The 24,467-nt window shown below is 52.2% G+C and overlaps 2 protein-coding genes and 1 long non-coding RNA gene across 3 annotated transcripts; all 3 read right to left on the bottom strand.

Annotated features, from left to right (window-relative positions):
- Positions 1 to 3,037: 3,037 nt before the first annotated feature.
- Positions 3,038 to 8,700, bottom strand: LOC140516132 (uncharacterized). Its single transcript, XM_072627107.1, has 4 exons — positions 8,634 to 8,700; positions 7,407 to 7,448; positions 3,846 to 5,046; positions 3,038 to 3,212 (listed from the first exon to the last, which is right to left on the bottom strand). Exons 3-4 carry the CDS (start codon positions 4,979 to 4,981, stop codon positions 3,206 to 3,208), a joined length of 1,143 nt encoding a protein of 380 aa, XP_072483208.1. The 5' UTR covers positions 4,982 to 5,046; positions 7,407 to 7,448; positions 8,634 to 8,700; the 3' UTR covers positions 3,038 to 3,205.
- Positions 8,701 to 12,737: 4,037 nt separating this feature from the next.
- LOC140516131 (uncharacterized) lies at positions 12,738 to 19,104 on the bottom strand. The gene is made up of 4 exons (XM_072627106.1): positions 18,979 to 19,104; positions 16,906 to 16,947; positions 13,536 to 14,573; positions 12,738 to 12,914 (listed from the first exon to the last, which is right to left on the bottom strand). Exons 3-4 carry the CDS (start codon positions 14,507 to 14,509, stop codon positions 12,908 to 12,910), a joined length of 981 nt encoding a protein of 326 aa, XP_072483207.1. The 5' UTR covers positions 14,510 to 14,573; positions 16,906 to 16,947; positions 18,979 to 19,104; the 3' UTR covers positions 12,738 to 12,907.
- A 2,295-nt stretch (positions 19,105 to 21,399) lies between these two features.
- On the bottom strand, positions 21,400 to 23,561 carry LOC140516121 (uncharacterized). Its single transcript, XR_011971295.1, has 2 exons — positions 23,426 to 23,561; positions 21,400 to 22,560 (listed from the first exon to the last, which is right to left on the bottom strand). It is a non-coding gene; the product is annotated as an uncharacterized lncRNA (long non-coding RNA).
- Between the last annotated feature and the right edge of the window lie 906 nt (positions 23,562 to 24,467).

Raw genomic sequence — 24,467 nt, 5'->3', positions numbered from 1 at the left:
GCCAGAGGGATCCCAAATCCTCCCAAGGTGTCCCACCTGAACTCCAGCTTCCAGCTTTCTTGAAAGACTTCAGCGTACATCGTGTAGGCAAGTTTGCCAGTGTGGGTGAAAGTGATTCATAGGAATGATTTCCGTGAATCTTCTACCTTGATGAGTTCTGAGCCTGTATTAAATGATGGTGGCTTGTGGCTTCTGCTTCTCTCTGTGAGATGTAAGGCTCTGGCGCTCTGAGCAGGTCAGACAGTTCTGTGAGTCGTCTCATCACAGGAGTAAACAGAAGCACAATACCAAAAGAACCAAAGGTTCTGTCCCAATGAAGGTCTTCACAGGAACTGGGACTTTAGACATGACTTGGTCCTGAATGAATACCAGAAGGCCCAGCTACCAAAGTCATCTGGCCAGGGAGGGCAAAGGGACTGAGGTGGCCTGGAGCAAGTCACATGACCTTTTAGGGACCCAGGTGACTCCCTGAGACAATGCCTCCCACAGTAATAGACCAGGAATGTGTGTGGGCAATCCCCATGGACTGGTTCTCAAAAGACCTACAGTCTATAGTGGGGGATACAAGTCGCACATGGCCTGGACCTTAGGGACCCTTTGGTGGCATGACTGAATGATTGCAAATTAGCACAGAACAGATGGAGGACAGAAAGGTGGACGTGCTTTAGAGCAAAGGAGAGCAGAAATGAACAAGTTTAATTCAATGACCATGTATGTGGTCACTGCCCAGGCTGGGACATGTGGGTCCCTGGTCTGCTGGAGGGCAAGGTAAGGGAGAGAAAAGAGTCACAGTCCTTTGGGGGCGAAGATGTAGATAGATAGATAGATAGATAGATAGATAGATAGATAGATAGATAGATAGATAGATAGACAGACAGACAGATAGATAGATAGATCGGGATGGCCAATAGATAGATAGAAAGATAGACAGACAGATAGACAGATAGATAGCTAGATAGACAGATAGATAGAGATATATAATCAGATCTGTGACAGGTCAATGCCCCTGACCCACCCTGCAAAACCCTGGGCGTGAAGAGACTCTGAGGGATGCTCCAGGAGGCAAACTGTCCTAGAATTTGGGTCATTACTTTGGGAAGGGTTGGATGGCTAAAAGGTCCATTGTGTGACAGTGGCACAGGCACCTGGGGACGTATTGGAGTACTGAATTTGTTGTTAAGGCAAGACAATGTCCTAGCTGTCTCCAACCCAGTCAGGAGTGACCAGGGAGCTGGGGATGCCAAAGCTGATGAGAGGCTTCTCCATCTGGCAACCATTCTGGCTATCTCTTTGTGTTGCCTCTGCCTTGCCCTCTGATTTCCTCCCCCAGGAAAACTTTTAGCTGTCCAACATTCACTTGGATGAAGGAAAATGTGCCCAGACTAAAGGCTGATTGCACTTATTTAGTAGTGGCTTGTCTGGCTCTGGTGAGGGCTTCCAAGTCACAGCAATGGACTGGGATGGCTGGAAACCAGAAGAGATCAGAGAGATCAGAGGAGCTCCCCTTTCTTTTGCAGTTCTGCAGCCTTCAGGGAAAGTCCTTATTGGCATGGATATTGTTGTCTCTTTTCCCAGAAAATGAAGGAATTTGAGAACTGAAAGGGACATTCATACAGCTCAGCCCAGCCCATGAGGAGGACAACATGAGAGAAAATCGGCCATCTAGCTCCTGTGTGGGCAGAAGTTTCACTGCCTCATTGAGATGAAGTCTGTGTGAGGGTGATGGAGAGCCTTTGAGGAAGCTGTTTTTCACTACAAGACAATCACTTGTACCTTAGGATCTAGAAGAGGACACTCATGTGTTCAACTGGGAAGTGTATGTGACACCCTCTGATTGGACGGACCAGCAAAGAAAGGAAAACTACAATGAACACAGAACTTTATCAGTAATTCAGGTGACGAACAACCACTGCAGTGATGTACACACCAAACAAAAGAGAGCACACATGGACAGTGCGAGGCAAAGGCCTGGAGGCCCCAGCCAGTAGCCTGGTCCCACTGAGACGCTCCTGTTTTCCCCACCCTTGAACCCTGAGCAGCCAGTGCTTGCCCACGGGCAGTGCAGAGTTAGGGAGACTTGCTGGCCGTCCACTTCAGAGGGAGACACACGGCCCCCGTCTGGGGAGAGGGCACCTTGCTGCGACTACCAGTAGATAAGATACTTACTGCGCCTTCTAGGGAGCAAGTTGCTGGCTCCTTTGGAGACACTGCTCTGGTTCATGTTGCTTCCTGACTAATAAAGCTGGACTGCACGTGTGGAGAGCTTTCAGTGTTTAGTAATGGAGGACAGAGTGCAAGCAGTGTCTCTGCCTTAAAAGTAAATGGGCTACGGGCATGAATCAGGTGTCCCACTTTGCTTGAAAACCTCCAGTGTGCAGGAAGTCCCCAGGGTCCAGGACAGCCCTTTCCACTCCCATCCAGACCACAGTCCCCCTGATATTTCCAGTCATCCCGCCTGCTTCTGACACTTTAGGGTCAAAGGGAAGAAGGGTCATTCCTTTCCCACATGCCACCTTCCAGTGAGGGCTGCCCATAGTTGCTGGGAAGAGGATGAGTAGGTCCCACTGCTTGCCCAAGTCTTCCCTTCTCCAGACTCACTGTCCCATCTTTCCAACACAGGCCCTTCCCCATCCTGTTTTGTTCCCGTATGGAACCTGACCAGCTCACCAACCCCCCTCCCTTCTTTATCCCTCTTCTGTGCCCTATGGATCTTTGCTCCCATTCCTCTCCCTCATCCCTCTTTGTCTGTGTTAATGTGTGTGTGTGGGGGTGGGGGGGTGAATGTTGTCCTCAGGAGAGCCTAGCAGTCTCTACCACTCTTTCTGGAAAATAAACAGAGACGTATAGCTGGGCATGCTGGATCACTGCCAGAGCGTCCTTCTCCTTCTACCAGGTGCCAACAGGGGCTGAAAGGAAACTCCCTGAGGGCAGGGACTGTTTGAGCTTTGCCCTTGGCTCCCCAGTGTATACCCCAGTGCCTGGCACAGAGAAGGTGCATCCTCCCTGCCTTATGTTCTCAAATAAAAGCAACGATAAATTAACTTCACAAATTTTTTTTATTCTTTTGCATCTGCTTTCACTTTAACAATATATATTCTTCTGCTGTGGAATCTCATAATTTTTAAAGATATAGGTATATATTTTTCCACTTCATAAGCTGCAGAAGAGAGACTCTGAGGAGAGTCCCAGGAGAATCCAGGCTCCTTTAATACCTGCAACAAGATGAAAGCAAAAAAGGAGTTAGGCGGTGGTAGTTGTCAGAGTCCAACTCTAGAACCCCAGAACCAAAACCAAAACAACACAGACACAAGATAGAACAGACACGTACATGGTCGTGTAGACATGACAACACATACATGAGAGGTGGGGGAGAGATTTTGTCTTTGTTCTTTGTCATCTAGCATTAATGGAAAAATGAAAGAGACTTGGAGGAACCTGGAGAAGAATTCTGGCCTGGCTCTAGGGACACCTGAGGCAGGAAGAGGGGCAGGGTAGGAATGACATTGCACCTTCTGTGGAAGACAATTCTCAAGTTCCAAACATCAGCGTTAGGAGAGAATTCAGTAGGAAATCTCCAGCGGGATGCCCTACAGGTGGAAGCCCTGCCTTTTAGCTCCCTCTTTACCTGCTTCTGGCCTCAGAGTAAAGGCATCTGAGAGAAGCAGGTGGGCAACCTCGTGGGGTGCTCATGGCAATGCTGCTAGGGAGCAGCAGGTGTGCAGATTGCCAACCCAGCTCCTTGTCCAGGCAGTGATGCTGAACCAAGAAGAAGAGTCACATGGACACACAGACACAGAGACACAGGCACAGAGACACAGACAGCCAGGGGGGGCTTGGGCCCTTACTTATGTAGGGGATACGGGAAGGAGTTGACCACTATTCTACTCTCGTTCAGAATGGCCTCGTAAACCCACATCCAATTGGTGCGGCAGGTGGGCCCACACTTGGTGGACTGGCACTGGGAGCACGGATAGAAGCAGCCCACACACTCTTTCTTCAGGCAGTTACAGAGATCTTCTCCATTCATATTCAGCCTGCCTTTCTCGTCGTATCTCCTCATGCCTCTCCAGCCACGTGGGACCCTCAAAAGTGGTTGAGCTGAGTGGGGGCCAGCTTGGTCATGAGGCCCAGCTTGGTCATCGGGCCCAACTTGGTCATCGGGCTTGGCTTGGTCAGAGGGCCCAACTTGGTCATCAGGTTTGGCTTGGTCATCAGGCCTGGCTTGGTCATCAGGCCTGGCTTGGTCAGAGGGCCCAACTTGGTCATCAGGTTTGGCTTGGTCATCAGGCCTGGCTTGATCATCAGACCTGGCTTGGTCATCAGGCCCAACTTGGTCATCGGGCTTGGCTTGGTCATCGAGCCCAACTTGGTCATCGGGTCCAACTTGGTCATTGGGCTTGGCTTGGTCATAGGTCTCAACTTGGTCATCGGGCTTGGCTTGGTCGTAGGTCCCAACTTGGTCATCAGGCCCGGCTTGGTCACAGGACCCAACTTGGTCATCGCACTTGGCTTGGTCATAGGGGCCAACTTGGTCATAGGGCCCGGATTGGTTACAGGGCGTGGCTTGGTCAACAAGGCCCCAGGGGCGAGCTCGGCCACGGGAACCACCTCGGCCACGGGCCCTTCCTTGGCCACGGCCACTACCTCGGCCCCGGCCAGCAGCTCCACCGCGGCCACCACTTCTACTGTGGCTAACACCTCTGCCACGGCCACCACGTCCTCTGAGGCCAGCACCTCGGCCACGGTCACCATCTCTGCCACAGTCGCCAGTACCACCACGGGCCCCTGCTGCAGCACCATCCTTGCCTTTTTTCTCCCCAGCAGTCAGCTTCTTCTTCTGGGCTCTTGCCTTCTTCTCAGCCTCAATTGTCACCTGATGCTCATCTTCGACCACCTCCATCTCGACCTGCTTCTTCATGAGGTGAACTGATTTACTCACAACCTTGTCCTTTTTCTTAGACAACGGAGAACAGGTGCTCATTTTCCGTCACTGGAAGGTAGCTTCTCTTGCTGCCTCAAGCACTCTTGGAAGTGGCTGCGGTATACCTTAGGAAGGACAGTAGACACATAGGGTCACTAGAAGCCAGGTTATGTACACTAGCATGGAGGGACATTAGATTCAGGGACCGAGAAAGTACATGGGACAAGGGTACTGGCTAGGTATGGAGCCTCAGCTAGGCCTCTGCAAACAGGGAGTTCCTTGAGCACCTCCCCAAATGAGGGAAAAGTAGGATGGGGGAAACCAGATTGAGGAGGTCACCTGAAAGGAGGAGCTAAGTCTGGCTCAGGTCATATCTCCTCTTTCCCCTTTGCATTTTGTTTCCCCCCTTCCCAATTCTCATTCTCCCACTTGTACCAGGACCATCAAAGCAGCTGATAGTAAGACTTGAGAGGGTGGCCTATCCTCTCCACAGATCAGCTCTTCCTTTGTGTGTATCTATCCCCTTGTGACCCTGGCTCTCCAGTGTGGGCCACCCAATCTCCCAGGCATGTCTGGAAAGGCCAGCCTACTGCTCGTTTCTCCTCCTCCTCAACCTTCACCTTACTCTAAGCCTTCCAGGCTTGACTCATTGGTACTGGTCTTCTGGAAGCTGAGCTCCTTGACCGACAAACTCCCCTCCATCTGTGACCATTTCAAGTACCATTTCTTTCACCCCATTCACTGTAAGGGAAACCACAGCATCAGAGCTGGAGCAAGGTGGGAGGAGGTGAGGAGAAAGGCGACTCTGGGAGCCTCCCAACTCCATCTCCAGCCCTTTGGCTTCTTTCCTGTGGAAAGCAGAACCACTGGGCTGGAGAGAGGAAGATGAGCTCCAGTGCATGAAGCTGCTGAGCCATCCCTGCCACAGGGGTAGGGCAGGCAGGACCCAGTCTTCAGGAACAGAGGTCAAAGGAGATGAAGGGCAGTTTTCCCATTAAACAAGGGCCACTCTCCAGGCAGGCTGGTTAGGGACTAGAGCTGTCATCTCCTAGCCTTACTGAGCTCCCAGGTGAGAAAACTCCCCTTACTCCTCCCTCTGGAGTCTGGCACTTTCTCTGTACTTTGGGAAATGCTGATCAGAAGAAACAATAGTCTGCAAGGGAGAGAATGCTCCTTTGAGGTTTTCTCAGGCAATTGGGCCTTCAGGGAAACCTTTGTATTGGAGGTTGAGGCCCCTGGTCTCAGGGCCTCCTGAGAGCTAGTAGCCTGAACAAGGTGTGACCCACTGATAGGTGCAGTGGATCTGCCAGACCAAACTGATGTGTTTTAAAGGAGAGCTTGTACTCGGGGATGGGAGGATGGAAAGGGGTGATAACAAATGGGGGAAATGGTCTATTTCTTCACTGAAATTAACTTAAGTGCATGTGGTCAGACAGCAGATTTACATGGTGTGTTCAATGCAGACAATAGGTTTGAACAAGGCGGTGTTTCCAGTGGGGGAGTGAAGGGGGCATGGTGGGTATCACCTGACAAAAGATGAGCAAATGTCATTTACATCCCCAGCTGGGGAAAGAAAAGGTGTAGAGGGACAGGCAGGGCCATTTTGTCACTGCTGTTAAACAAGATATCTGTGCCTTCAAAAACAGGAGCAATTTAACGCAAGGAAGACGGGAGGTCAGAGCTGGCCTCAGGGACTTCCTAGCTGTGCTACCCTGGACCAGCCTCAGTTTGCTCAGCTGTAAAATGGGCATGAGAATAGCACCTGCCTCCCAGGGTTGTGGAAAAGATCAAATGAGCTATTTATTTGGAAAGCACTTTAGCACAGAGCCTGGCCCATTGCAAGTGGGAATAAAGGCCTGTACCCTTTCCTTTCTCCTTCCCTAGATTTATGGTGATTAAGTCCACAGGAATTAAGAGAAGTGAAAATGTGTGCCAAGGGGAGGCTGGAAGCAAGGCTCCCTAACTGGACACTCCTAGGGGCAATTTAACATTTCCTTCCTCTTTGAGTGAGAAACAAGCTTATTCTGACAAGGGCTACATGGACCTCAACAGACTGTCCCTGGGGTACATGATCCCAAAAAGGCGAAGAAGGCCTGCCAGGGCCAATGGTCATGGAGACCCTCCCTCTCTGCAGAAAGGCCCCACCCCTTTCATCTGGGCCCCTGCACTCAGAATCCTCAGATGCTGAATGATCCCCCAATCTCTCCCCCTCCCCGAGGCAGTGAGCTGGGGCAGCCTTGGGCAGGGAGACTCAGAGACAGAAGCCCTTGCCTGAGGCTCCAGGACGGAAGCCCATAATGGAGTTGGGCTCACACTGGGAATGTCCCAGAGAACTCCCTACAAAACAGAGAGCTCGCTAGGGGTGGGAGGGAGAAGAGGAAGACCTGGCTAGGGCAGTGAGCTGAATGGCTGCAGATACTAACAGCCCTGGGCCTGGATCTTGCCACCCACTGCATCTGGGCTTTATTTGTTATGGGTAACTTGCCTTTAGAGTTTTCCTCCAGCTAAGTCTTTGTCCTGGACAAACCTGGAACAAAAAGAGACATGGGAGTTAATGAATGGGGTTTCTGCCAAACCAGGAGAGTCACCAGAAGGAGCTCCCCTGACCTAGTGTGTTTCCCAGGGTGAGACTCCACAGAGGGGCCAGGAGTGCTCACTCTCCTGGCAGAGTCCACATGTGGATGGTGCCAAGAGAGCCAAAGCGAACAACAAAACCCTTCTGGCCCTTAGGGAGCTTACATGCTGCTGGGGGATACCACCTGCCCTCATGTGAGGAAAGGGAAAACCTATGTCTGAGGCCCTTAGAGGCTAAACACTCTCCTTGATTTCACACGTTTCTTTCATGTCTGGACAGGGGTCAGAACCCAGATGTCCTGATTCTCAGTTCAATGTTCTGTCTTTGATTGGGCAGGTGGAGAGCATGGGGGGAGTGGGGGCGGGGATTAGGTCCAGTGGCAGGATGATCAGCCTATCTCTTCCTATCCTGTCCCTGAAAGGATGGACCCTCTCAGTGGCCCCCTATGCAGTTTAAGGGCCCAGCAGGAACATGGCCATTTTAGGGGGCTCTTGGCAGCAAGCCAATGGGGATAGACTGTGGGAGGGAGGAATAAGTCCCCAGGCAGGGACACCAGGTAGGGCCTCCCCTCCTGTCCAGCAATAGACAAGAGGTCATGTACCTCAGATGTGGGCCACTTCCCTCTCCCCAGGACCTAGGATGAGCCAGGGGTCTCTTAACTCCTTTCTTATTAATCAGTAAATTACATTTCCACCTAGTTTTCATGATTCCCCTAAATGCAGAGCCCCAGGCCTTTGTGAAAGACCATTTACATAATAAGTAAATAAAATAATAACCACATAACACATCATTTTCTTACATTAGATCACTCTGTGCTGAATGCCCTGTAGACACATGCCCCCACCCCCATTCCTGGCTGGCCAAGGGGGTAGATGGCCCTTGGGTGAGGCCTTCCAGAGGCCTGAGCCAGAGAGAGGCTCCTTGAACTCAGGCCTGGGATAAAACACAATCACACAGGCTTCAAAGGCCCCAGAAGGTGCCTTCAGAGCTCTGTCTCCCCAGAGCCCCACCCATTGGCCCCTACCATCTAAAGAATGGAAAAGGATGAGAAATGAACCCTATTGTGGTTATGCCCTCTCAGATCTCCCTCATTGCCCCTCCCACAGAGAATGGCAAAGGATGAGAAACGAGGCCTACCTCTGCAGGAGCCCCTCACAGACTCCCTGTCTCGAGCTTTCCCAAGCACAGAAAGGAAGAAGCCTGCACTGCCCTCTAGGGGTAGCAGGATGTAATGGAGGGGAGGAGAGGGGGAGGGGCAGACAGGAGAAGGAGGGGCCAGAGAGTCAACTCCAGGGAGGGAGGGGAGCACTGCTCTTCTCCCAGGCCCTAGGGGAAAGATGGATTTGGGGACTCAAAGGACCTCCCACAGTCATCTAGGAAAGCTGCCTCCTTTTACAGGGGACAACACTGAGGCCCAGGGAGGGGAAGGACTGGCCCTTGCTCACAGAAGCCAAATTTCATCCCAGATCCTGCACATCTAGAGAACAGCCCAGGAGCCAGTCTGTCCAGCCTGCTTGCCAGTTCCCTGGCATCGCTGGGAAACATACTGGGTGCACCTGCTGCATTAGGCACTGACCACGGGGCTGACACTCTTTTAGGCCATTCAAGCCCCTGTTCCTCACCTTCCCATCCTGGATCTCCACCAATCACCCAAGCTCAAAGCCTTTGGCCCCTTCATCAAGTATGCATTATTTATGTGTCAGTCCGTAAGGCATAACATGTAAATGACATCCTACGACATCACATGGCCTCTAGTGAATGCCCTGTAGACAGCTGCCCTGGACATTCCCAGGTGGCCAAGGGGCTGATCGGAACTGAGTCCCCAGATGAAGCACAATAATATTGCCTTCAGTTTCCCTGAGGCTCTTTCCAGAGCTCTGCCCCTTCCCCAGATCCCTGCCCCTCTCCTCTCCACAAGAAGGATGGAAAAGGATGAGCACCTGGGCCTCCCTGGGCCAGGCTCCCAAGACCTTTGGTCATTGGCCTTCCACTCAAATATGGAGGAATCAAAATGAGAATTACCAGGACTCTGCCTGTCCCACAGACCCCCAGCCTTTGTTCCCCTAGAGGAGGAATGGATGAGAAACAAGGCCTTCTTCTCTCAGGACTCCCTGACTGACACCCAGCCTCCAAGACTCCCAAGCACAGAAAGGAAGGAGCCTGCTCTAGACCCTAGGGACAAAGGATGCAGGCAAGGGTCCAGAAAGGTGCAGAGAGAGGGGAGGAGTAGGGTTTGACAGAGAGGCACCCCCGGGAAGGCAGGGGCATGGAGGGAAAGTGGGAAGAGCTACTCTGCCCCAGCATGGGCAAGGTGGAGTTAGGGCTGGAAGATGAAGGTAATCTAGCAAAGCTGCCTCCATTTATAGAGGAGAAAATTGAGGCCCCATGAGGTTGAGAGGCTTGCTCAAGGTCAGGAATGGGATCATAGATCCCCTTCCCTAAGATGGTGGGTCTACCCCTGGGGGTGCTGCAGTGACCCAAGAGGATGGGAATATTCTCCATGGAACTTGAGGCTATGGGTGGAGGGGTCAGATCCAATAGAAGAAGGCAGGGGAAGCATGAGGAAAGAAAAGAAGAAAATTTTCAAAAACCATACATGTGTCTTCCATCTGTTGTCTACCAGAATTAAAGTCATAGTGATTACTTCCTTTTTCCAATACACACAGAACAAGTCAACTCCACTGTCCATTCTTAACCAGCAAGTGTCAGCAGGCGAGGGTGCTGCATATTGTGGGAAGTCCAGCAGACATCCAAAAGAACCTGTGCAAAGATACTGGTGTGCTTTGACATTTTGGTCTCTAGCTCATTGTACAGATAAGAAAAGAGACGCAAGCAAGGTGAAGTGACTTCCCCAGGGCACACAGCTAGGAAGGATCTGGGGCCCAATTTGAATCGAGCAAGATAAGTCATCCTGACTGCAGGCCAAGGGCTGCAGCCACTGCCACATCCAAAGGCCCCTATTTTTTATTCACCCATTTCCAGTCACATCTGGCTGATTGTGACTCTTTTTCGCGTCTTGTTGGGGTATCTTTCCTACCTTGGCCCTAATGGTGTGCCTCCCTGCACAGCTGTACGCCATTGGATATGGTGGTCTAGAGCCATGCTTGGTTGCTGAAGTGAAGGGAATTCTTTCACATTAAAAACAAGCTTTGAATTCAAAATGACTTTTTTTTTTTCTTTAAATGCTATTGCTCGAACAATACCTATGCACTTTGGTTATGCAGCCATCTGAATAGATTAACAATTTCTGGACTATCACTGAACGTGAAAGACTAGAGTGGAGGAGTGAGAAAGAATCTAAAATACAACCACCTAACAGCAAGTAAAACTGTCCCAAGCAAACGTCTGCCCCAAATTGGTGTATAGGATCTTATTCTCACGTTCAGGAGCAGTTAACACTTAAATTGGTCTTTTTGAACCACCAAGCACTAATGACCACAAGAAGTACAGTTAACTCCTGGCTTTAGTGACTCAGGCTCCTTTCTTTTCTCAAAATCTAAAGACACGTCTGACCTGGCTGAGGTGATAACTGAAACTGGAAAGATAACAAGGGGGGAATGACTTATTCTCCTTTCTATGGAAAAACAAAAACCAAAACCCTAAAAGATGGAATCATTTGGACGTGGATATTGTTTGCTGATGATGGAATGAGCAGTTGTCACTAGGACCATGGCAACTCTTTGCCCACGTCCTTAAATTCTCTTTAATAAAAGCCAGCTCAACCCTCCAAAGGAAGGGAGGCAAGTGTCACCAGGACCCTATTTAGGAAAGGCAAAGTGAAAGTCACTGACCAGCTCGCCAGATTCATCTGCCAACTTATTGTAAACCCACTCGCGATTGCGGCAGCACTTGATTCCACATTTCTGAGAGTTGAATCTGGGGCATGGGTTGAAGCACCTGGCACAATCAACCAGCAGGCAATCACGCAAATCGATACCAGATTGTAAACAGTTTCATAATTTTCCAACTATTGAAAGAGGCCACTCTCTCTAACTGATTCCAGTTAGATAGACATCTTGCATGTCTCCTCCTCTCCATTCCTGCTGTGACTGTGCATCTTCTCAGCGCGCTCCCCATGGACTACTGCACGAGCCCACTGTCTCCCCCACCCAACACACCATTCATGCCACTGAAAGACTCATCTTCTAGGTTCATACACCTGCTGGTGGCAAAAACCTTTCATGCCTCCCTATGACCAACTGAGTCAAAGAACCCTGAGCAGCCAGTGTTTGCCCAGGGGCAGTGCAGAGTTAGGGAGACTTGCTGAACCTCACTTTGGCAGGAGACACACGACCCCCGTCTGGGGAGAGGGCACCTTGCCGTGACTGCCAGTAGATAAGATACTTACTCCCACCTCCTAGGAAGCAGGTTGCTGGCTCCTGCGGAGACACTGCTGTGGTTCATGTCGCTTCCTGACTAATAAAGTTGGATTGCACGTGTGGAGAGATTTAAGTGTTTAGCAACTGAGGACAGAGTGTAAGTAGTGTCTCTGGCTTAAAAGTAAATGGGCTACAGGCGTGAATCCTGTGTCCCACCTGGTTGAAATCATCCAGTGTGCAGGAAATCCTCAGGCTTCTACACAGCCCTTTTCACTCCCATCCAGGTCAAATTCTCCCTGCAATTTCGAGCCATCCTGCCTGTTTGTGGCCCTCTGGGGTCAAAGGGAAGCAGGATCATTCCTCTCCCACATGCCACCCTCCAATGAGGGCTGCCCACCCTAGCTGTGAAGAGGGTGAGCAAGTGCCACTACTTGCCCAAGTCTTCCCTTCTCCAGACTCACTGTCCCATCTTCCCAAGACAGGGCTTGAGGCCCTTCCCCATCCCGTTTTGCTGCTGTGTCAAACCTGGCCAGCATACCAATTCCCCCTCCTTTCTTTATCCTCTTCTGGTCGTGTGTGTGTGTGTGTGTGTGTGTGTGTGTGTGTGTGTCTGTGTGTGTGTGTGTCTCTGTGTGTATATGTCTGTGTGTCTCTGTGTGTGTGTGTGTGTTGCCCTGGGGAGAGATTAGCAGTCTCTACCATTCTTTCTGGGGAATGAACAGAGAGGTGCAGCTGGGCAGGCTGGATCACCGCCAGAGCGCCCTTCTCCATCTGCCAGATGCCAGCAGGGGCTGAAAGGAAACCGCTTGAGGGCAGGGACTGTTTGAGCTTTGCCCTTGGCTCCCCACAGTTCAGCCCAGTGCCCGGGACAGAGAAGGTACATCCTCCCTGCCTGCTGTTCTCAAATGAAAGCAACGATAAATTAACTTCACAAATTTTTTTTTATTCTTTTTCATCTGCTTTCACTTTAACAATATATATTCTTCTGCTCTGGGATATGGCAATTTTCTTAAAGATATTTGTATATATTTTTCCACTCCATAAGCTGCAGAAGAGAGACTCTGAGGAGAGTCCCAGGAGAATCCAGGCTCCTTAATACCTGCAACAAGATGAGAACAAAAAAGGAGTGAGGCGAGTGGTAGTTGTCAGAGTTCAACTCTAGAACCACAGAACCAAAACCAAAACAACACAGACACAAGATAGAAGAGACACATACATGGCCGTGCAGACATGACAACGCATACATCGGGGGGGGGGGGGGTGGGGGGGGCGGAGAAGATTTTGTCTTTGTCTTTGTGATCTAGCATTAACGGAAAAACGAAAGAGACTTGGAGGAACCTGGAGAAGAACTCTGGCCTGGCTCTAGGGACACCTGAGGCAGGAAGAGGGGCAGGGTAGGAATGACACTGCACCTTCTGTGGAAGACAAGTTCCAAACACCAGCGTTAGGAGAGACTTCAGTAGGAAATCTCCAGCAGGATGGGCATACGGGTGGAAGGCCTTGTGTTTTTCAGCTGCATGTGGCCTCAGAGTAAAGGCATCTGGGAGAAACGTGTGGGCAAGGTCGTGGGGTGCTCACGGCAATGCGGCTAGGGAGCCCGCAGGAGTGCAGATTGCCAACCCAGCTCCTTGTCCAGGCAGTGACGCTGGGCCAAGAAGAAGAGACACACGGACACAGAGACACAGAGACACAGAGAGCCAGGTGGGGCTCGGGCCCTTACTTGGCATGGGAAAACGGGAAGGTGCTGAAGACTTCTCCACCCTCGTCGGTAATGTCCTCGTAAACCCACTCTCGGTTGCAGCGGCAGGTGGGCCCACACTTGGTGGACTGGCACTCGGGGCACGGGTAGAAGCAGCCCACGCACATTCTCTGCAGGCAGTCGCAGAGGTCTTCTCCATTCACGATCAGCCTGCCTCTCTCGTCGTATTTCCTCATGTCTTTCTTGCCACGTGGGAGCCTCCCAGGTGGCTGAGCTGAGCGGGGGCCAGCTTGGTCAGTGGGCCTGGCCTGGTCATCTGGCCTGCCTTCATCACTGGGCCCTGCTTGAGCCTGAGATCCAGCATGGCTGTAGGGGCTGGGTTGGCCATGGGGGTAGGCTTGGCCCCGGGAGCTGCCTCCACCACGGGGGCGGCCTCGCCCACGGCTGCCGCGCCCACGCCCACGGCTGCCGCGCCCACGCCCACGGCTGCCGCGCCCACGCACACCACGCCCACGGCTGCCACGCGGGCGGCCTCGGCTTCGCCCACGGGGGATGATCTCTTCCTGCTCACTGATCTGGACATCAAGGGCAGTCAGGTCATGGGGGCTGCTCTGCCCCTGCTCGTGCAGCAGGCCTCCCCTGGTGAGGGCAGAGCCCCCGAGCCCACGGCGTCTGGGGCGCCCGCGGCCGCGGGACTTCACCTGGACAATGGTGCCAGGGTCGACGCTGGAGCCGACCTGACTACCTGGGCTGATCTGCACTGGGGATGCCATCTGGACGCTCGAGCCAATCTGGACAGCGGAGGTGGCACTGCTACCACTGGGACCTGATGCACCACTGCAGCTGCCTGGTACTTCTCCACAAGGCGCCTTCTTCTCCACTCCTGCACTCTCCTCAGCCTCAACTCTCACCTCATGCTCTTCTCTGACCTCCTGGGTCTCCACACTCGCAGCCTTCTCCTTCTTTTTCTTAGACAACCGAGAACACGTACTCATTTTCGCTCACTGCAAGGCAGCTTCTCTTGCTGCCTCGGGCGTTCTTGGATGCCGCTGCGTGACCCTGGGAACGACAGTAGGCACCTAGGCTCACTAGGAGCAACCTTCAGCAACCCCCCAAAGGAGGGAGGACGATGGGGGAAAGCAGACTGAGGAGGGCCCCTGAAAGGAGCAAACAAGCCTGGCCCAGGCCGGATCTCCTGTGTCCCCTTTGCTTCTTCTGTCCCCCCTCACCCATTCTCATTCCCCGACCTGTACCAGGACTATCAAAGCAGCTGACCCTAAGGCCTGAAACGGTGGCCTGTCCTCTCCACAAATCTCCTCTGCCTTTGGGTCTATCCATGTACCCCTTGTCAGCCTGGCTCCCCAGCTTGGGTCACCAGCCATGGCTGGAAAGTCCAACCTCTTGCTCCTTTCTCTTCCTCCTTCTCAACTATCGCCTTCCTTCAAGCCGTCCAGGACATCGCCACATCCGTTGGCCCTGGTCTTCTGGAAGCCCAGCTCTTGTGGCCTACAAACTCCCCTCCATTTGTGGCCATTTCAAGCAACATTTCTTTCACCCTCTTCCCAGGAAGGCACACCACAGCCATCAGAGCTGGAGCAAGGTGGGACGAGGTGGGGAGAAAGCCTAGCCTGGGAGTCCTCCCTCCCCACGGTCCCCAGCCCCTCAGCTTCCCTCCTGTGGAAAGCAGAACCACTGGGCTGGAGAGGGCCAGATGGCCTACAGTACACGAAGTTTCTCAGCCGTCACCGCCACAGAGGAAGGGCAGGCAGGACCTGATCTCCTGCAACTGAGGCCAAAGGAGACGAAGAGGTCGTTTTCAGATGAGGAAAGGGACCCCTCTCCAGGCAGGCTGGTTAGGGGCTGCAGCTGTCCTCTCCTAGCCTTACTGAGCTCCCAGGTGAGAAAACTCCCCTTACTCCTCCCTCTGGAGTCTGGCACTTTCTCTGCAATTAGAATCTTAGAGATTTGCTGAGATGCAGAGTCCACACAGTGCCCTGAGGTGGGGGAAGCCCAAACCACATTCATGTGGAATTGGGAAATGCGGATCAGAAGAAACAATAGCTTGCAAGGGAGAGAATGCTGCTTTGAGCTTTTCTCAGTCAACTGGGCCTTCAGGGAAACCTTTGTACTGGAGGTTGAGGCCCCTGGCCTCAGGGCCTCCTGAGTGCTAGTAGCCTGAACAAGGTGTGACCCACGGATAGGGGCAGTGGAGCTGTGAGACCAAACTGACCTGTTTTAAAGGAGAGCTTGTACTCAGGGATGGGAGGATGGAAAGGGGTGATACCAAATGGGGGGAAATGCTCTATTTCTTCACTGAGATCAGCTTCAGGGCGTGTGGTCAGACAGCAGATTTACGTGGTGTGTTCAATGCAGGCAACAGGTTTGAACAAGGTGGTGTTTCCAGTGGGGGACTGAACGGGGCATGGTGGGTATCACCTGACAAAAGATGAGCCAATTTCATTTACATCCCCAGCTGGGGAAAGAAAAGGTGTAGAGGGACAGGCAGGGCCATTTTGTCACTGCCTGGTTAAACGAGGTATCTCTTCCTTCAAAAACACCAGCATTCAACCCCGGGAAAACCCTAGGCCAGAGCTGGCCTCAGGCACTTGAGAGCTGTGCTGCCCCAGACCAGGCTCGCTTTGCTCCACTGTAAAATGGGAGTGAGAATAGCACCTACCTCCCAGGGTTTTGGTAAAGAGCAAATGAGCTATTTACCTGGAAAGCACTTTAGCACAGAGTCTGGCCTGTTGCAGGTGAGAATAAAGGCTTGATCCCTTTCCTTTCTCCTTCCCTGGGTTTGTGGCCATTAAGTCCAGAGGGATAAAGAGAATGGACAATGTTTACAAAGGTGAGGCTGGAAACAAGGCTCCCTAACTTGACACTCCTAAGGGCCATTTAGCATTCCCTTCCTCTTTGGGTGAGAAACAAGCTTATTCTAACAAGGGCTACATGGACCTCAACAGACTGGCCCTGGCGTACATGACCCAAAAGCGGCCAAGAAGACCTGCCAAGGCCAGTGGTCACGGAGACCCTGCCTCTCTGCAGAAAGGCCCCATCCCTTTCATCCGGGCCCCTGCACTTGGATGCTCAGAGGCTGACTAAGCGCCCCCTACCCCCGCCACCCCGATGCAGTGAGCAGGGTCCAACCTGGTCAGAGAGGCTCAGAGGCACAAGCCCCTGCACGGGGTTTCAAGACAGGAGCCCAGACGGGAGCTAGGCTCACACCGAGACTGTCCCTCGGGCCTCCCGACAAAGCAGAGAGCTCGCTAGGACCTGGAGGGAAAAGAGGAAGGCCTGGCCAGGGCAGTCTGAATGGCTGCAGACACCAACAGCCCTGGGCCGGGTCTTGCCACCCACTGCATCTGGGCTTTAATTGCTATGGGTCACTTGCCTTTGGAGCCTTCCACCAGCTAAGTCTTGGTCCTGGACAAACCTGGAACAAAAAGAGACACGGGGGTTACCGAGTGGGGTTTCCGCCAAACCAGGAGAGTGACGAGAGGGAGCTCCCCTGACCTAGCGTGTTTCCCAGGGTGAGGCGCCACAGAGGGGCCAATGGCCGGGAGTGCTCACTCTCCTGGCCGCCTCTCCGTGCGGACGGTGCCTCTTCTGTCGGTGGCAGGCACTGGCCTAATTAGGCTAGGGAAGCCACGGAGAGGAAGAAAACCCTTCTGGCCCTCAGAGAGCTTACATCCTGCTGGAGGATGCCACCTGACCTCTCGTAAGGAAAGGGAAAACCTATGTCTTCAGAAGACATCAGTGATTCCAAACGTTCAGCTCCCCGATGCCCATTAATCACACTGCTCAGTCCCCAGTTCTTTGGGTTCTAAGGTACCACTTTGTTCGCTCAGAGAACACTGAGTCCCAGTGATTCGTTTTCTACAAGGGGAAACTGAGGCCCTTAGAGGATAAACACGATCCTTGATCTCACAGGTCTCTTTTATCTCTGCATAGGGGTCAGAACCCAGATCTCCTGATTCTCATTTCAATGTTCTGTCTGCCTTTGATTGGGCAGATCGAGAGGAATGGGGGATCAGGTCTGGTGGCAGGACGATCAGTCCATCTCTCCCTGCCCTGGCATTGGAAGGATGGGCCTTCCCCAGCGCCCCCTACACAGTCTTAGGTCCCAGCAGGAACGTGGCTATTTCAGGGGGCTCTTGGCAGCAAGCTCTTGGGGATAGGTTGGGGGAGGGAGAGATAAGCCCCCAGACAGGGACACCAGCTAGGGCCTCCCCTCCTGTGCAGCAACAGACCAGTTGTGGGCCACTAGCGTCACCTCAAGAACTAGGGCGATCCAGGGGTCTCTTAACTCCTTCCTTATTAATCAGTAAATAACATTTCCACCTAGTTTTCCACGATTCACTTAAATGCAGTCCTCAGCCCTTCGAGAAAGCTCATTTACATAACAACTGAAGAAAAATAACCTCATAGCACAACATCTGGTTACATTAACTATCTCTCAGCAGAATGCCCTGTAGACACTGCCCCCCCCCCACCACCCCATTCCCGGTTGTCCAAGGTGGTAGATGGCCATTGGGTGAGGCCTCGCCAGGCGCGAGGGGCCCGGGGCAGCGGCTCCTGGAAGTCAGTCACGGGAGAAAACACAACCATCCAGGCTTCAGGGCCCCCACAAGCGGCCTTTGGGGCTTCCACCCCCCAGACTCCACACGTCTTAGCCCCCAGAGCATGGAGAAGGGTGAGGAAGGACGCCTACCGGGGAATGCCTCCCCCAGACCGCTACCCATTGCACCCGCCCCACAGGATGGCCAAGGATGACAAGTGCAGACGACTGGGTTCTGCCCCCCACAGACCTTCGCCCATTGGCCCCCTCCGCCACCCAAAATACGGCGAAGGATGAGACACGAGGCCTACCGGGGCTCTGGCCCCCCCAGGCCCCCGAATCTGCCCCACCCAGGGCATGGAGAGAGATGAGAAACCAGGGCTGCTGGGGTCGGTTCGGAACCCCAAGGAAGCAGGACGTGAAAGGAGGCCTATCGGGGTTCTGCCCCCCCAAACTCCCGCCCTGACCCCCGCGCCAGTGGGCCCGCCCAGAGAATGGCGCAGGCTGAGAATCCAGGCCTAGCAGCCTACGTCCTTCCCCTCAGATCTCCGCCCACTGGCCTTCCCTCAACCCAAAGAATGGCGCAGGATGAGACACGAGGCCAACAGGGGCTATGACCCCCACCCCCACCCCCACCCCTTGGCCCTCCCAAAGATGGAGGACAAAAAACGAGGCCTAGCTGCATTCTGCCCCTCCTCCACACCCCCTGCCATTGCTCCCCCCAACCGAGGATGGGGAAGCGTGAGAAAAGCGGCCTCCCGGGGCTCGGCCCCCAGACACGCCCAGCGCCCCCCAGGATGGCGATGGATGAGAAACCGGGCACCGCAGGCCCCAGCCCCTCGGCCCCCCCACACCTGCGCCATGGCCCCCCACCGAGGACGACCAAGGAGGAGAAACGAGGCCTACCTCTCCCAGGAGGCCCTCAGGGACTCCCTGCTTCAACTGTTCCCAAGCACAAAAGGAAGGAGCCTGCTCTGCCCCCTAGGGATGGCAGGATGCGATGCAGGGGAGGAGGGGGCGGGGCTGAGAGGGGGCGGGGCTGAGAGGGGCAGGGCTGAGAGGGGGCGGGGCCGAGAGGGGCAGGGCTGAGAGGGGAAGGGCTGAGAGGGGCGGGGCTGAGACGGGCGGGGCTGAGAGGGGAAGGGTTGAGAGGGGCAGGGTTGAGAGGGGAAGGGTTCAGAGGGGAAGGGCTGAGAGGGGAAGGGTTCAGAGGGGCAGGGTTGAGAGGGGAAGGGTTCAGAGGGGCAGGGTTGAGAGGGGAAGGGCAGACGGGCGAGGGGCGCCAGGGGAGGGCTTGGCCACCCACAGGGGCACCCTGGGGGAGGAAGGGGAGGTCCAGGCGCTGCTCTGCCCCCAACAGGCACAAGATGGGGTTGGGGCGTGGAAGGGGACTCCCACAGGCGCCTTTTACAGGCAAGGGAGGCGCTGACTTAGCGTCCCAGAGGTGGGGCATGGATGCCAGCATTCTCCAGGGCCCCTTTTGGCGGCCTCCCTACCCCCACCCTCCCTTACACCTAGGGAAACTGAGCCCCGGGAGGAGCCCAGGGGGCCCTGGGATTGGTAGACCCCATCTTACCCAAGTGGCAGCTGAGGCCCAGTGGTGTCCCGCACTTCCCAGATTAGGAGCCCAACCAGAGGCTTGCCAGACTCCCAGGCTCTGGGTGGGAAAACCCAGTGCGCAGGCGCCGCGTTACTGAGGGGGTGGCATCGGCGGTAGTAAGGGGGCGGGGCAGGGCAGGAGGTGCAGAGTTCGAGTCCAGCCCTAAACTGTAACCCCCGTAGGTGTTTGCCCCAGGGTCCCTGCCAGGAAAGGGCGGGAACTGCAAAGGCAGGGGGCGGTTGGGCAGGGGAGGGGGGGAACGAGATCAGGAAGCCAGTCCATGAACTGATCAATAAGTAGTGCTCACCAACGTGCAGCTGGGGCCAGACCAGTGCTTTGTGATCAGGACACCCTTTACAGCAGGGGTGGAGTGGGCAAAGCCCTTCCCTCCATGGAAGGTCTGGGAGCAAGGAAAGGGGGCCAGCAGGGGTGAAGGAAGGAGACTTTGGGATCGCTGGGGGAGTGATTCTTGTGGAGGAGCTCAGCTTGCACTAGATTAAGAATCTCGGGATGGAGAAGAGTGAGCAAGGGGGCCTACCTCGGCTCTGTTCCCTAGACACTTGTTCATTGGCCTTCCACGCAAAAGATGTAGGAATGAAAATGAGAACTACCAGGCCTCTCCCCTCCCAAAGACATCCACCTCTTGCCCACCCACAGTAGAAAAGGATGAAAGGGAAAGCCTACCTCTCTCAGGAGTCCCTCAGACACTCCCTGCCTCAAAGTCTCTCAAGCACAGAAAGGATGGTACCTGCTATATCCCCTAGGGACAAAGGGATGCAGGCAAAGACCCAGGAAGGAGCAGACAGATGGGAGGGGCGGGTTGGGCAGAGGGTTGCCCAACAGGAGGGAGGGACATGGAGGGAAAGCCCGAGGAGCTACTCTGCCCCTAGGCCCTAGGAGCAGCATGGCGTTATTGTTGGAAGGGGAAGGTCATCTAGCAATGCTGCCTCCATTTACAGGGGAAGAGACTGCGGCCCAGGGAGGGGAAGGGATTTTCCCAAAGCCAGGCTTAAGATCATAGATCCCCTTCCCCAAGATGGTGAGACTACCCCCTAGGGGGCCCTGGAATGATCCAAGGCTACCGTAATGTCTTCAGGTCCACTTGGAGGGGGGCATTCAAGAAAATAGAAGACGGCAGGGAAAGCATGAGGAAAGAAAAGAAAATTTTGAAAAACTATTCATATATCTTCCATCTGCTGTATATCAGAAATAAAGTCATAGTGATCACATCCTTTTTCAAATACACGCACTCAAATTGTCAAGTCCACTGACAAGTCTTAACAAGCAAGTGTCAGCAGGCAAAGGCACTGCACATTGTGGGAAGTCCAGCTGACATCCAAAGGAACATGTGCAAAGATACTGCAGTGGCTTGACATTCTGGTCTCTAGGTCATGGTTTAGAGGAGGAAACAAAGGCTATCAAGGTGAAATGACTTGTCTAGGGCACACAGCTAGGAAGTATCTGAGGCCCAATTTGAATCCAGGAAGATGAGTCTTCCTGACTCCAGGCCCAGGGCTCTGCTCCATCTGAATGCCCCTATTTTTTGTTCACTCATTTCCAGTCCCATCTGGCTTGTTGTGAATATTTTTGGAGTCTTCTTGGGACATCTTTCCTACCTTTGCCCTATTGGTGTGCCTCCCTGGACAGGTGTATCCTATTGGATATGGTGGTGTAAAGCTGTCCTTCCATTCTGAACTGAAGGGAATTCTCTGACCTTAAAAACAAGCTTTGAATTCAAAATGGTTTTATTTTTTTTTTTTTTTGCTTTGACATGCTATTACTCTAGCAATACTTATCCATTTTGTCTATGAAGACATCTGAATAGGTTAACAATTTCTGGACTATCACTGACCATGAAAGATTAGGGTGGAGAAGTCGGAAAGAATCCAAAATACAACAACATAACAACAAGTAAAACTGTTACAAGCAAATATTTGCCACCAATTGGTGGATAGGATCTTATTGTCACATTCAGAAGCAGTTAACACTTAAATACATGTTGTTTTTAAACTCCAAGCACTAATGACAACATGAACAACAGTAAACTCCTGGCTTTAGGGACTGAGGCTTCTTTGTTGTCTCAAAATCTAAAAACACTTGGAAAGGGCTGTGATGTCAAGTGAGGGTGGAAAGACAACAGGACTGGAATGATTCTTTTCCACACAAAAGAAAAAATCTTAAAATGATGGAAGCATTTCAGGAAGGAGGTTGTTATTTGCTGATGCTGGAATGATCAGCTCTCACTAGGACCGTTTCAACCCTTTACTCATGCCCTAAAACTCATTTTTAAGAAAGCCACTTCCACCATCCAAAGAATGGGAGCCAAGTGTCGCCGGGAGCTATTCAGGAAAGGCAAATGGGAAGGCACTGACCAGCTCCCCAGATTCATCTGCTGCCTTATTGTAAACCCACTTCCGATTCCGGCGACACTTAACACTACATTTTCTGGAGTTGCATCTGGGGCATGGCTTGAAGCACCCGGCACAATCAACCAGCAGGCAATCACACAAATCGATACCATTGCAAATCAGCCTGCCTTTTCGGTCATACTTTCTCCTGTTTTTTTTGGGCCCCATGAAGATTTTAGCATGGTAAGAAAGCACATTAGGCCTCTGCCTAGGGGCTGGGCCAGGGTTTGCAGCAGCTCCCTGGGGTTCCTCTTCCCCCTGGATCTCAGGCTGGGCAGATGCTGCCTGGGCTGGTGGATTTTTCTTCTTTGAGGAGACACCTGGTCCTTGCTTCTCTGCCATCTGGCTTTGAATAGGGCCAGCCTTCTCCTCCACATCTGCCTGGCTGGTTTTGGATTCTTCACTCTGCATTTCAATGTCTGTGCTCCTTCTCAATACTCAGTTGCAGTAACCTTCTCCTCTCTGCTTTGGCACAAACTCCTGGATTTTAAGAATGAAAGAAGAACCATGTCATCACTAAAAAAAAAACAAAACAAAACATGACTGTAATGGGAAAGCTGATTCAGAGGCTGGCAATCTCATAAACTTAGGGGAAAAAACCACTTGGAACATAATGTTAATTTTTAAAATATTCCTACGCTTCTTTTGAAAATTCAACTGAACCATCATCATGAGCTAATTACCTGATTTTCAGACTTTCTAAAAACACGCATCAGCTGATATAGAATGATTGAAAAGATTCCATGTGCAATCCTACCCTGAAGATAATTCAAAGAGCAAAATTGTGATGGATATAAGACAGTTTTCCCATGATCCCCCAAGAAAAAATCTAGTACAGCTAGATCAGGTGACCAAGGTGACCAAGCAAGAGAATCGCCTTTACCTATGCATGAATCTAACACAGTAGCATCCAGAAACTTTTAAATGCAATGCAAGTTGGAAGGAGGCTCCCATCATGTCAAAATTGAAATGAAAAAATTGGTATCCAAAATTCACAAAGAAAAAAGAAACTTTAAAATATCAAATGATCTTTTAAAACTTGTAGCACTCAGTCATCTGGAGTTATTAGAGCTCAGGCCTGCACCAAGACATTTGGAACAGCCTGTAAATAGCCAAAAAGGGAACCCCGGATTTTTGTGTAAGCAAAGGAGAATGAACCAGAAAGAAGACTGACCATACATGTGCATACAAACCCAGCAAATCTCTATAAACTTGGGCAGAACAAGAGAAGAGAGCATTGCCTCGAGCCAAGTATTTCTTTTTCCACTAAGAAATCACTGGAGTTTTTGTAGTGAGGAGTTAGGGTTCAAGGAAGGGAAGGGTTCTGTCTCACCCTGCAACTTACCGAGGCCAATCAGGAGTCTCTGTGGTGCTGCTGCTTCACTGTTAGGCTCACAGAAGGGGCAGCCACTTGATGTTCAGGTGATGATGCAGAAAGAGGCCTCTCTGAGTGGGAAGGAGGAATGGGTTTTCACCAGGATCTGGGTACCAAACAGAATTTTGAGAAATGCAAATAGAGGAGAAAAACTGAGAGCAAATAAGTAGACTTAGTTCTTCGGCTGACGTTTCCTGCAAGTTAGTACAGCTTTGCCTTCTGTATGCAGGCAGCCCTCTCTTTGTATTCCCGGGCATATCTCCCTTTCACCTGTATCCTTCAGGACTGGATGCTTGGCCCACTCATCCCCTGGTTTCTAAACAAGAGGCCATGTAAGCAGTGAATCGGGAGGTGGCCAAGGCAAGAAGGACAAAGAGGATCTCTGTCAGGGCATGTTTCAATTTTTAAAAAATGGCCAAGTTCAGCCCTGGATGGATAGGCCTTCTTCAGGTTACTTGGGGTGGGGAGGGGCTTGTCATGTGGCCACTGGAGGGGTGTTCATCAAGAAAACCCAACTCTCCTCTGGATCACCATGTGGTCTGCCAGTTGGCCTATTTAATTCTTATCTTTGTGAGCTCTAAGATAATCCAGGCAATTCATTAATTAATAATTTCTTGACACATCTCCATGAATAACCTCAAAACAAAATTCCCTCATCAGATAACAGTTATTTATATTACATCATACATATTCAATGCCCTGTACAAAGCTCCCCTACCCATTATCCCTGGTAGGTCGAGGGCCTAGCTTGTTTATGTGGTAAAGGCCTTGCTATGTCTGAGGGACCCAAAGGGGCAGTTCACATTCAGGGATGGGATAAAACAAAACCATGGAGGCTTTATTGTCCTAGAAACTCCCTTGGCTGCTCGGCCTCCCCAGACTTAGACCCTCAGACGCCCCAGATCTAAGCCCATTGCCCCCCAGTGGATGGATAGTTTGAGAAACCAGGCCAACCTCTCCCAGGAGGCCCTTAGACTCACTGACTCAAGGTCTCCCAAGCAAAAAAGGGAAG

This window comes from Notamacropus eugenii, chromosome X (genome assembly GCF_028372415.1).
Source record: "Notamacropus eugenii isolate mMacEug1 chromosome X, mMacEug1.pri_v2, whole genome shotgun sequence".
In the NCBI taxonomy this organism is placed as follows: domain Eukaryota; kingdom Metazoa; phylum Chordata; class Mammalia; order Diprotodontia; family Macropodidae; genus Notamacropus; species Notamacropus eugenii.
The sequence above is the reverse complement of the archived record's forward strand: the minus strand, read 5'-3'. Positions and strand labels throughout refer to the sequence as shown.

Excerpts from the sequence above, each read along its gene's own strand:
- LOC140516132 (XM_072627107.1), bottom strand. The coding sequence starts at position 4,981 with ATGAGCACCTGTTCTCCGTTGTCTAAGAAAAAGGACAAGGTTGTGAGT.
- LOC140516131 (XM_072627106.1), bottom strand. The coding sequence starts at position 14,509 with ATGAGTACGTGTTCTCGGTTGTCTAAGAAAAAGAAGGAGAAGGCTGCG.